Raw genomic sequence first — 13,511 nt, 5'->3', positions numbered from 1 at the left:
TATTTATGATGGGGCTTTCTCCTGGCCTCCTCACAGAGTCTTAAGTTCTCAGGGTTCTTTGCTCCTTGAAATTACTTTGTATATGCTTTGAATTTATTCACTTGGTCACCTCTGTCCATTCTAGTAGAATATAAGTTCCATATAGATGAAGACTGTTTCTTTTTTTGTCTTTGTATCCCCAGGAGGCCTTTCATAGTCCTCTTAATTGCTGGTAACTTCTCAGCCAAGGTTAACATGTATCTTCCTTATAGTCAGCTTGTATGTACCTCTCTCTTTTCTTTTTCCCTCCCTCCCTCACTCTCCCAATCTTTCTTTACATCTCTCTCTATGTGTAATTCTGTGCCTCTGTCTCTCTTTCTGTGTGTATGTGTGTGTGTGTGTGTATGTCTTTATGCCTTTTTCTCACTCTTCAAACTGGCACTGTGTTACTACTCTGTAGCATGCAACACAACATTCCCTGTACTAAGATTGTTTCACAGTTCCTTGCAGTGCAAAATACAGCTAGGAGTTAACCTTTTTGCCATATGTGCTCTAAAATTGAATCCGCTTTTCTTTGGACACCACGACTGTATGCGTGCGCACATATATGCATGTATATATGAACAGACAGATAGAGACAGATGTGATATATACGCATGGTTGTTGTTCAGCTATTTTCAGTCATGTCTGACTCTTCATGACCACATTTGGGGTTTTCTTGATAGAGATACTGGAGTGGTTTGCCATTTCCTTCTCCAGCTCATTTTCCAAATGAGGAAACTGAGGCAAATGGAGTTAAGTGACTTGCCCAGGGTCACATAGCTAGTAAGTGTCTGAAGCCGGATTTGAACTCAGGATGGTTAGTGTTCCTGACTCCAAATCTGGCATTGTATCCACTGTGCCATCTAGCTGCCTGCTGTGCATACATGTGTATGTATGTATGTATATATATATATATATATGTACATACTTCTTCATATAAACATGTATGAAATGCATGTGTGTATATGGGCATGTGTGCATGTGTGTCTTGTGTGTGTGCATGTGTGTGCTCTCTCTTCTATTTGAACCTTAGCTCCTTGAGAGCAGGGTTTGGTTCCCTTTTGTCTTCATATCCTCCTTACTTATCCCAGCATCTAGTACATAACAAACATTTTATAAATGCTCATTTATATATTATTTGGATTGTTTCCCCAATACTTTACCCAGCCACTTGCACAGAGTAGACCCTTGCAAACATGTGTTGATTGATCAGCACTTTCTTGATGCCTGTTTCATTGAAGTTGCATTTGAGTAAGAAGAGATTGGACTAGAAATGAGGGATCTGTCTCCATATCCAGGCTTCTTCCTATTCTCCTCCGTATCTCATGGCAAAGTAGGAAGAAGGTGAAGGGGATGAAGAAAAAGCAGTAGTGGTGTGAACTGAAGGGTTGGGTTCTGGGAAAGGGACAGTTAGTGAGAATTGACGACACTGAAACCAAGACCTTCCCCAGAGGCTTCTGCGGGTCTTTGATCCCAGCACCATGCAGCTGGTGTCCAACAGTGTCCCAGAAAGGGTAATACTTAGGTGGCTGTCGTCCTCTCTAATCTGCAATGTGACTCACATCATTTCAGAGAAATTGGAAGGCTGGTCATGAATTACACTTGATTATTTTGTTTTTTAACCAAGTACCACTAATGTATTTGTTTCACTTTTAAAAATTTGCCCTTCCTTTTTTGCTCATGAATTTCATGGATATCCCCCTATCTCCACTTTTCCCTCCTTTTCTTTCTTTTTTTGCAGGTCTGGCTGTCCATCAGATAATAACCATCACTGTCTCCCTCATCATGGTTATAGCTGCTCTGATTACAACTCTTGTCTTAAAAAATTGGTAAGGACTCTTCTGGCTTGGGGAAAGCAGGGTAGGGTGGCTATCTTTGGAGGCCCCTGGGACTTGGGGAAAATGTATGCTAAGCAGTTGTTTGAAGAGTGCTAGATTTGGAGGTAAGGAAGACCCAAATTCAAATCCGTCTTCTGACGCTTACTTACTGGGTGACCCTGGGCAATCCACTTTGCTTCTCCAAGTCTCAATTTCCTCCTTTGTAAAATGAGGGCAGTGGACTGGATGTCCTCCAAGGTCCCTTCCAGCTCCAGACCTATGAGAATATAATTTATTCCTTTGTCTGTTAAGACACGTAGAAAAAAAAAAAGACAAGTGTCATTATTACTACTACCATTATTATTTTCAATTTCAAAGTCCCAGTGTTCTTTCTAGCTGATTCCCCAGCATATAAACTTGTTGGCCTTCTCTGCTGTGACTCCTTGGGCTAGTTAATGTTTTTGAAGCTACTCCTGCTATTTAGGGCAAATCATCCTGCCCCATGGCTCCCTCGGCAGGAGCTGTACTGAGCACCAACCATATTCAAATAGCTTCCCAGATGCCTTGCTGCTTGTGTTTCCCAAATCCTCCTGTCTGATCCAAAAGCAACTTGTAAAAACAAGAACCAGGCCAGCCTACCAGTTCAGTGGTTATTATTTCCTTTTTTACCTTCTCCAAACCTTTAGTGAATGTTCCCATACTCCCAGTGAGATTCTCCTAACGTATGACTCTCCCTCTGTTCTGTCCCCTCTCCCCTCCATTCTGTGTATCTACCCTTCCCCAGCACATGGATTCTTGGACAATTTCATTCACTTTGCTTGTTTAATTTACTCCCTAGTTTTCCCTAAAAAATCAGCTTTGCAAATAGTGAAATAGGTTAGCTCTTAGCTTCAGGCATCCCTGCTTTTGCCTGTTTTCTTATGGAAATTGGCCTACTTTGAGGTCAGATTTGCTGGGTGTTATGTATCTGCCATCACCGCTTCCCCACCTGCATCGCTGGGGAAATTGGGAAAATCACTGTTCACAAAGGCACTTTGGAAGCCCCTCTAATATCTCTCCCACCCCCAATTTGCAGGTAGTTATTCTTCCAGAAAATGTGTCCTCATTGTTGCTTCAAAGCTCGGTTCTCTTGTAGTGTGATGTACCTAAATGAGCCCCTTGCTATCTCCAGATAATAATCTAAAAGAAATACTGGATGGTGGGTGCAAAGGACATCCAAACCCCTAAATAAGAGGAATAGGAAGGGATCTAGTTGATTATTCAGTTGATGGGATTAGAGAAGGAAGTACCAAATATCCAGGGTATCACACAGTCACAGAGCATAGAAGAGTGAGCCCAAAGGTGCCAAGGGAACTTCCTTGATACCTTTTAAAAAAATCCCTGTGCCCACAGAACATTGCCTGCAAACAAATGAAGGGCAGTCAGGCAAAGATATATAATGGGGCTTGGTAGATAGGGGTCAGCCAGATTGGCAAGTTAGGAATGATTTAAGTCCACCTTGCTCTACAGATCTGTGGAAGGAGCTTTCTGATATGTGAGCACAAAGTAGCATCCATTGCTCTGTATCAGAAGTGATGTTCTGTCACTAAAAGAGTTTTCCAATGGGACTCAAGTGAGGCCCAAATGGAGGTGAGAAGTCTAATTCCATAAAAGGATTTGCTTATCACCTTTGAGTTTCTTTGGGAAGCCTCTACAAATCAATGGGCTAGTGGCCCCAGGATTGGGAATGGGGAGTAAAGAAACCTAGGGAACTCCAGAATGAATGGAAAATCCATCTGTTCCTTCCTGATGGATAAATGAGTTAGAATTCACACACACACACACACACACACACACACACAGAGACACTAATACCAATGCACTTTATGAGGATTTTCATATTATTAAATTTTTTCTTTCAAAAGTCACTTTTAGGATAGGGAAAGTAATGAAGATCTGTCCTACCCCAGGAGTCATGGACACTACCCTCCAACACCTCCACCACCGTCACCTGAACAAAGAAAACCGTTGAATAGTCATGACACACAAGAAGAAGGAAGAGTGGCCATATGTTACCCTTTTTGCTCCCAACTTCATCATTCTCCAGAGATCTAAAACCCAGACTATAGAACAGTAGTATATTATCTGAGGGGGCAGGCAGAATGGCCCAATGGAAAGAGTGATGTCCCTGCAATCAGAGGACCTGGGTTTGCTGTTTACCTCTTTTTGTCTTGGATAGTCAATTTCTCCCTTTAGTCTTCAGTTTTTTTTTTATGTATAAAATGAGGGGGTTTAACTCTAACTCTGTCATCTAGGGGCGTAATATTGAAGAGCATGTCCTAAGGTGGGTTCCATTTGAACATATTACCTTATCAGGCAGTTTCCTCCCGAGTCTTTTGTCTTCCTTTTTCCACTGCTCAGAGGAGACTGCCATGAATGGAGTACAGACATCTGAAAAATGGCAGATATTATTGATATTTTCCTACTGGCAGGCTAATGAAACTCACTGTCTGTCTTGCTCCAGATATTACATGCTATGAAGGAGACTGAATCACAAATTGTCTACTTCATTCCAAAGACCATGGAAACTTTTGAATTGTTTCTTATCCCTTCTTGCTGCAAGATGCTAAAGAAAGAAAAGAGTACTAGTTGCCACCTTATAAGTACAGATTGAGTTCTTTCCCAAAATCCTAAGGCTAGGATAAGAAGTCAGATATGTCATACAGATATATCACACAGCTTATCTTCAAATGTTATATTGGTAGAATGGAATCTAGCTTTCAACCTGGGGGATCTGGACTAAAAATAAAGAAATCCCAAGTTATAAAACATCCCCCAAGAGAAGCTGACAGACAAGACAGGAGGACTGGTGCCTAGAGTATGAGCATGACCATCAAGGCCCAATGGGCCATAGGAAGTACTGTCAGGCATGTCTATATATTTTTATATACAACATACATGCATATATGTATGTGCACATGCATATGTGCATGCATGTGTAGGGATATACAGATTTACATATGTATATGAACATATGTGCATGATGAATAAATACATACATGCACATACATGCGTACATATACACAAATATATGTAGATGTTTATACAGACACATATGCATAATGTATCCATACATTTGTGCATGTATAACTGCACACAAATACATTGCTATTTGCATGTATATATGTATATTTTTTGTATATGTATATATATAATTTGGGGCTTCCCCTCTCATACTATCTCCAGTGTTTCTCAACTATCATAGACTAATTTGGTGGTTAGTTATCTATCCCAATTATTTGTCCCACTGAGGCACCAGGAAGGGAAAGCATGTTAACGCCGTTGTTCTTACTGACACTCATTGAGCAAACAGAACTCCGGCTTCCTGATAACATGGCTACAGCACTCCTCTCAATAATTCTCCCTGCCGTAATGGCTTACATTTAAAATTCAAATTTGATATAAAAAAATAAAGGGAACTGATTGCTTGATTGTCGTTGAGCCTTCTGAAGAGCTTGGGAATTATAATTTAATATTAAATGATGTATAATTGATGCTTTGCAATGAAGGCCCTGCGTTCAAATGGTGATGGTGTCTTTGTATATTTTGTTACCCCCTCATTCCCTGTCCTCCCAAACCCACAATCCTATACCCTGCATCTCCAACTTCACACCATTCTCCCTTAGCTGTGCACAAAGTGGAAACACACGGAGAAACAGTCACCAACGGAAAATCAATCAGCAAGAAGAGAGCTGCCAAAATCTGACGGATTTCACTCCTGCCCGCGTGCCCAGCAACTTGGATATATTTACCGCCTATAATGAAACCCTGCAGTGCTCACATGAGTGTGTTAGGACCTCAGTGCCCGTGTATACTGATGAGACTTTGCACCCAACTGGGGAGTATAAAACCACCTTTAATGGAAACAGGTAAGTTTAGCCTTGGAGTAAGTACAGTTGAGTCTTGCAATGCTCATGGCAGATCCCATGCCACATAGATGAAGATTTGCTTGTGTTCCCAAGGTGTGACTCCTATGTTCATGTTTTACAGAAAGGCTAATTAGGCAAATAGCTACTATCGTGCTCTGCATACAGAGCTAACTATAAGAAGCATGGTTAGGTCTTTTTATCAATACCCTCTTCTCTCCTAAAGAGTTCTAATCAGTTAAGTTTTATTCCAGATTCAAAGGATTAGAAGGAATCCTATGAATAATAGTAGCAATGATGGTATTGGCAATTGACATTAATATAGCACTTCCTGGTTTGCAAAGGTGAAACACAATAGCACTCTCCTGCTGTGGGGCTTTAAAGTGTATGCCGTTGCCATCCCTGAGAGTTCAAATGGCAACCTTGGATTTATTGGTCTTTTAGATATCAGCAGATTATTATTGTCCACTCCCTGAACCAGGAGCTGTGGGTACCTATCGATGAAATATCATCAGCAGCTAAAGTTAAAATGTCAAATACTGACCAGTCTGCCTTCCTTTTTCTACTCTGATTAAATGCTGCTACTGTTTATTATTGAGTTCTCCTACTTATGCTTTCAAAAAATATGCCATCTAACCACCTCAAAAATATTCACTGGTATTTCCTCATTATAGATGTGAATTTGGCACCCGAAGATTTATCCAAAATCAAATTAAAATAGTTATTATAGGCAAATAGCCTGAATTAGTTTGTTTAGTTATCCCAGAAGCTAAGGGCACAGTAGATAGAATGTTGGACTGGGAGCCAGGAAGACCTGGGTTCAAATTTGACCTCTGACGCTTATTAGATATGCAACCCTGAGAAAGTCAGTCCATCTCTCTTAGTATTTATTCCCTCATCCGTAAAGTAAGGGAGTTGGACTCGATGTCATCTACAAGCCCTTCCAGTTTTAAATATATGATCTTTTGATCCCACGAATCTATGGTACCGAACTGAGAGTATGTCAGTAGTCAATCAGAAGAGACGCTGACTTAGAGGCCAGGAGGGCTGGTGCTTAAGGTATGAGCATGACCAGGGAAGCCCAATGGCTATAGAAGAGTGCCCTCCAGCACAAAACAGGAAATGCTTCTATTGATAGCCTTTTGGAAATGGTCAATGGTGGGATGTATAGGTTGAAATCATATCGTTTGTCCGTTTGAAGGCAAATTATCCCAGGATGCCTTTAGGACTAACTGCTTGAGAGTTTCACCAATGTTGTCCCATAGTTTAATGTGTTTCCTTGTCTAATCAACTCAAATGAGCATTTTATTTTCCTTCCCTTTTTTCTCTTTAGTGGCTTCTTGCCACATGCATTCTTTCTCCTGTTTCTCTCCATGTTGGAGTCTCCATGATGTTCATTACATAAAACCCTTCCTTTCAGAATAGGTACCTGAGGAGCAGCAGACCCAATCAATTGTTTTGCTCAACACCTTTTGAAATCCCCTTCAGAAATCCTGGGAGCTTGGATTCTCCAGGCTTGCAGAGGGCTGAGTAGATAAAAGAATTGAAAGAAAAAAAGGATTTTCAAACCATTTCATTGAGTGTTTTTTTTTTTGTGAGTGTGTGTATATGTGTGTGTGTGTGTATGTTGATTCAGACATGGACTACAGGCAACCAATGCTGGGGTCTCGTGGGGTGTGGGAGAGAGGTGTAGATCTTTTTGGTGCTGCTCTGTCCCACTATCATTTTCACATCTGTGTTTTATCAGGCACATCATTGATGTCTCTGGTCTGCTTTGTCTGGAATCTCCTACAGGGGAGGGGAAAAAAAAAACACATTGGTTGGAACAGGGTTCACTGCTTTTTTTTCCCCCTAAGGTAATGCTTTGTTGGACTCTTTCTCTGCACACTCTACCCCCCCCCCATTGGCCTGGGGAAAATATCAATGAAAAGTGACATGCCATCGCAATGCTTGCCAACTGGCATACATTTGAAACTCCTTCTATGTCCCAGACTTCTGGGTTGTTGGCCTTTCCTTAAGGCACAAATTGAGAGAGAAAATAGATTCTAACAGCAGAAATACTTGGAAAGATGACCTAACTCTGGTGGAACCCACTCTTCTGGCCCCACTACATAGTATCCTAAATGTCACAAGGCTCTTAGGCCTGTTATCCTCTCGTGTTTTTCAACTGGCATTTGGAGGGGAAATAACTAACTGGTCAGAATAACCCTCTGGTTGGGGAATAAAAGATATATTTTTTTGTATCAGAAAAACCAATGAGCCAATCCAAAGCATTACTTCAGACGGAATTTTCATTTTCTTTCTTTCTTTCTTCTAAAGAAGCTAGTTTTGCTTTTTCTCGAAGCAGGCCTGACCTGGCTTGCCTATTGTGTGTTATGTACCAGCACGCGCAAGCCTATTTTTCTGCTCGCTGCAGACCTTCTTCTTCTGATCGACATCTAATTCCTGTGGCCTTTGTGTCTGAGAAATGGTTTGAAATCTCCTGCTGACTGGCCGAAGTCTCTTTTACTTCCTGGGGGCAGGGCAGACGCCATGTGTCTATTTCCTGGTACGTACCACTCTTAAGACATTATTATGGTCCCTCTTCCCTCCTCCCAAACCTTTTACTTTCTATCACTTTAAGAAGTTCTCTACCCATAAGAGAGCCTATAACCATATTAGCCACTAGATGAAAACTAGGTGACTGATCATTTTGTTTCTTTCTCTATTAAACCCAATATAGATTCCCCAATAGGGCAGAATAGCAAATGGACATGTACCAGTTTTTCATATCTATTATTCTTATTATTATCAATGGTGTTTTGGTCCCGAAGGAAGACGGTTTCTTGGATGGTATGCATGGCAGGGGAAAATTTCTTCTTGAAACAAGTTACAATTGTTCTCATTTCCCTTAACAGAAGAAGATTAGGCCAGCAACTAAGTGTGCATGAATCTCTCCTCTATCACGTGTCTTTACACCAGGATGAGGGGGGTGGTAAATTAAAATACAATTTTGAAATATAAAAATAAGAGATAAGGAAGAAAATGATAAAGAAAGAAAGTGAAGAGTTGAGACATATCTACTAATTTGAAACCAGGGACTGGTACCAAGACAGGATGAATTTTCCACGCTCTGTTGGATAAGAACATTTGGTTTGCTTTCAATGGTATTAACTTTAATGCTAACGGTAAATTGCTTTCTTCTGTGCTGAATCTTCTGAACATTTGGACTGTGTGGTATAAACTGCATTTTACCTCTCTGACTGCACATGTTATAGGCATAGTCTAGAGATGCAATCAAAGGTTTTCGAATGATTTGCATTTAGTGCATTTAGGGCAGCAGACACTTTGCCTACAGGAAATCCTTTCTGCAGTCATGTCGCAACATTAACAATAAGAGTGTTAATAATCAGACTTCTGCTTTTTAGCTTCATTTTCGAGGAGGAGGAAGAGGGTGAAGAGTGCAGATAGGTATGTTAGTACAAGAGTGATTCAGGCAAGGGGAAGGTGTTTGCCAAGAAAGCAGTTTCCGAACATAACAAGGACTAGGAAAGTGGCATTTGTTACAGGCTGGGATCCAGACTCACACACAGCTTTCAGGAATAGGAATGAATCGGTCAGTCCCTAATCCCAATTCTAATGAATCGCATATTCACTCCAAATCAAATTTCCAACCCTCATTCCTTGTCCTGGAGCCAGAATGGCCTGCTTAGCATGATGTTCAGCCAACAAACAAAGAAATGTAATTAGATTAGAATGGAAAGTGAATAAAATACAATGGATTTTGCTGGGTTATCTGTAGGCAGAGCAGGTAAGATGAGTTCTTTTCCATAATAGTTTAATAGGGTCAGCTCTCTTGGACACTGAATGTTCATCAGTCCTGTGTCACTCTCTCTCCCCTTTGTCAGCCCACCTTAATTAATGCTATTAAGACTACAGAAGATGCTGCCTTTGTAGTTCCATCTCAGCTAGCAACCGAGAGCTTGCTTACTAATGAAGAAAAGCTTCTGTTTTGTTGCGGGGAACACTGTGGACCGATCGAGCCAAACAGTTTTCAGCATCTCTATTATGTTAAAAAAAAAAAAAACAACATGAAAGCAAGAATACAGTAGATTGGATTTGGTAAAGTTACTAGATGGCAGCTCAGTGGTGAAGGGGGTAGAGCCCTGGTCTTGGAATCAGAAAGATTCATCTTCTTGGGTTCAAATCTAGCCTCAGACACTTGTTTGCTAGTTGTGTAACCTGGGCAAGTCACTTAACCCTTCTTGCTTCAGTTTCCTCATCTTTAAAATGAGCTGGAGAAGAAAATGGCAAACCACTCCATTATCTCCGCAAAGAATACCCCAAAAGGGGTCACAGAGAGTCCCATGTGACTGAACAACAACAAAATTGCTAGTCTGGCCCTACATAAAAGACCAGATGTTCTGGTAGTAGGAACTCCTGGAAATTGCTAGTGGGCTCTCCAAATTAAGGAAAACTCTCCCAGAGGGAAGTAGGGACATCCCTTATTGTAGTCTTAGCAGAGCCCAAACTAGGGTGAGATAATTAGAGCTGTGGTCTAAGGCCAGAACACATAAAACACCAACTAGGATCATGTTTACCCCACCTACTCCTCTCTTGTTGTCCTACATCAGAAGAGCTTTTCTGACCCACTAGAAATTTTCAGGGCACAGGCAATACCTCCCCCTGCTTCCTTCATAACTATCAGTTCTGTACCTGATCAGCCCTGCACAATATAGTCAAAGGGGGCCTCATTCTAACCACACTCAATCCCTTTCACCACAGGCATCCTAGGTAAGCCTCCTTCTTTTCCTCTGCCCCCCAGAATGCTTGTAATTTTTAATTATGACCATAGGCACTAGATTGTCTTTCAGAACTTGTGGAGCTGGATGCAACACCCAACCTCCCTCCTCTTAGATTTCTTATCCCCAAAGAGGTGCTGAGCAATTTCAGCCCAACTGTAGGAAAGGGGACTTCTCCTAGGTCCTCACATTTCTCTATCACTTTATGTTTTGCACAAAGCACTTTCTTCACCAAATAGTACCATGGAAAAGCTCCTATGAACATTATTATATCCATTATTCAGATATTCATGAATATCTTCTATGCTGTATTATTTCACTAGGAGGAGAAGGGAGGAAGCAAAATTAAAATGCAATATTGAAATATGGAAATAAGAGATAAGGATGAAAATGATAAAAAAAACGGAGGAGATCTATGGACTCATTTAAAATTAAGACTAAATTGAGAAATGATTGACATAATAATGTAATAGAGAGATAATAAAATTAGAGTCACATGATCTAGATTAAAAACTTGACTCTGCCATTTAGAGAGTGACCTCATCAGGCAAGTCACTCTTCCTCAGTTTCCTCACCTGCAAAATGGGGGGTTTGATGATTTCCAATATCCCTTCTAGCTTTAAAGCTTTGATCCTAGTAGCTCAGGGAGGTTAAGTTACTCACACATGCGCCAGGTAGTATCATAGCTATAACTTGTCTTCTGATCCAGACAAGATCAGAGGACCTGATCTCAAATTCTCACTCTGGCACTTACAACTCTGTCAAAAGTCATTTTAATCACTTTGGGACTTGGTATCCTCAAGTCTAAAGTGAGAGAGTTGTACCAGATAACCTGCAAGTTCTCTTCCAGCTCAGAGTTTGTGAATCTGTGATCCAGGATGAGTATCTTTTCTATCTGTTCAGAAAACGGGGTGGAGGAAAAGGGGGGTATCATCCTTATTGAAATAAAAACCATTTTAATCAATTAGTGCATCAACAAGTCTTCATTAAGTGTTGAGGACTAGGGATACAAGGTGAAATAATGTAAGTTCCTGGTTGCAAGAAGCTTACATTCATGTGTGTGTGTGTGTGTGTGCAGCATCATGCATACATTACGCAACATGAGTGAATACAAAGCAGTTGTGGAAGGGAGGGTAATAGTAGTGATAACAGTATTTAAATAACATTTTAAGGTTTGCAAAGCACTTGACAGATATTTCATTTTATCCTCACAACAACCAAGGGAGGTCAGTGCTATTATTTCCATTTTACAGATGAGGAAACTGAGGCAGAGAGAGGTCAAGTGGTTTGCCCAGTGTCTTCCAGTTAATAAGAGTCTGAGGCAGGATTTGAACCTAGGTCTTCATGACTCCAGACGCGGAGCTCTATCCCAGACACTAACAGAGAGATCAGGAAGCTCTTCATGCAGAAGTTGTCCCTTGAACTAAGTCTTGAAAGAAATCCAGGGTTCCCAAGGGGTGAAGGTAAGGAAGGAGATACCTCATAGTCCTTCTGGTTCACCTCTCCTCTCTGCTCCTTTGATTCCAAATCCAAAACTCTTTCAACCATGTGCCTCCTTCCTCTGCTTTGGTTACTCTCCAGGTCATTCATGCACTAGCTAAAATGGGATAAACAAAACTAGTCTCCCAGGCATGGTCTGCTCATCTGGCCCCAAAAAGGATATGCCTCAAACTTCTAGAGCTATGAGAGAAAAGGGACAAAGCTTCCTTCTCTGTCCCCTCCAAGCCACCCCACCCCCTTTTTTTCTTCCTAGGGAGCTGGAAAATAAGTTCTTCGTAATATCATCAAGGAACATAATACCATGGAAAGAGTACTTAATTGGTAGTCAGAAGACCTAAGTTCAAATCCTGGATCCAACTTATTTAACTTCTCTGAGCCTCAATTTCCTGATCTGTAAAATGAAAGAATTGGACTAAATCAGAGATGTCAAACTTGGACTTCAAAACTCTCAAATCCTCAATCAGATTAAAACATAATTGGGAAATGTTTACCAAAATATATAAAAATACAGCAAAGATAATGCTAATTTGTGATTTTCTAACTCAATATGTCTGGAGGCAAGGATCCACTTCTATTGAATTTGATACCACTGAACTAAATGACCACCCCAATCTCTTCCAATTCAGGATTCATGAGACCATGAACTTTTGTACTCCAAGCCTGATTTCTAATGATATCTCTGGCGAAGTCCTTCTTGGTTGACTCATAGGTGACAGCATACCTTGTAGGTAATCCTGGGTTTTCAAAGGGTCTAACAGTGAAATTCAAGTTCTGGAAGATTCTACCAAGTTTAAATGGTTTGAGAAATGGGGTCATGTAAAGAATCCCAGAGAGTCTCATCAATAAAATGCTGGGTACTAGGTGAATTTTTTTTACAAAACCTCACTAAATAGCTAGAGTAGTATGAAAGGGGTTTCAACGTGTGAAAATAGAGGGCACAATTCATTGAAGCAATGAGATTGCAGGTTCCTGTTTTAAATGCAGGCTATCCCAAAAGTCTCAATGCACTGGGACTAAGACTTTTGGGACATCTTGACTTAAGGTATTTAATGATGGAATGAAATGCTCTATTTTCCTCACTCTCTCCAATATAGTATAATGAATAGAATGTTGGACTTAGAATTAAAAAAAAATCTGAGTTAAAAATCTCACCATAGAAATTTACTAGCTTGTTGGCCCTCGGCAACTCATTTAATTCTCTGTAACTTAGTTCCTTTTATGCAAAATGGAAAGAGTTGGATTTATATACCTCTAAGTTACATTCCAACTCTACATCTATAACTCCATGAGCTTCAGACTTAGGGTACCAAGCATAAAAGGGACGTTTCAACTACATAAGTATCTGTCTGATGGATTATGGTCTCATTGAGAATAGTTTCCTAAATCAAGATGGCTGTAGTCCCACTTTACTTCGCCCTAGGTAGACCACATCTGGAGTACAGTGTTCAGTTTTTGACATTAGATTGTCTGACTAGTTCAGAGTCCAG

At 40.6% G+C, this 13,511-nt stretch overlaps 1 protein-coding gene across 1 annotated transcript in view; it reads left to right on the top strand.

Annotated features, from left to right (window-relative positions):
- Positions 1–8,232, top strand: part of AJAP1 (adherens junctions associated protein 1) — a 127,397-nt gene extending 119,165 nt beyond the window's left edge. Inside the window, exons 3-5 of the mRNA XM_027843887.1 lie at positions 1,763–1,850; positions 5,504–5,746; positions 8,160–8,232. Of these exons, the coding sequence (XP_027699688.1) occupies positions 1,763–1,850; positions 5,504–5,746; positions 8,160–8,232 (404 nt within the window). The remainder of the gene's footprint in view (positions 1–1,762; positions 1,851–5,503; positions 5,747–8,159) is intronic.
- The last annotated feature ends 5,279 nt before the right edge of the window (positions 8,233–13,511 follow it).

This window comes from Vombatus ursinus, unplaced genomic scaffold (assembly GCF_900497805.2).
Source record: "Vombatus ursinus unplaced genomic scaffold, bare-nosed wombat genome assembly UNPS02014932.1, whole genome shotgun sequence".
In the NCBI taxonomy this organism is placed as follows: Eukaryota; Metazoa; Chordata; class Mammalia; order Diprotodontia; family Vombatidae; genus Vombatus; species Vombatus ursinus.
The sequence above is the reverse complement of the archived record's forward strand: the minus strand, read 5'-3'. Positions and strand labels throughout refer to the sequence as shown.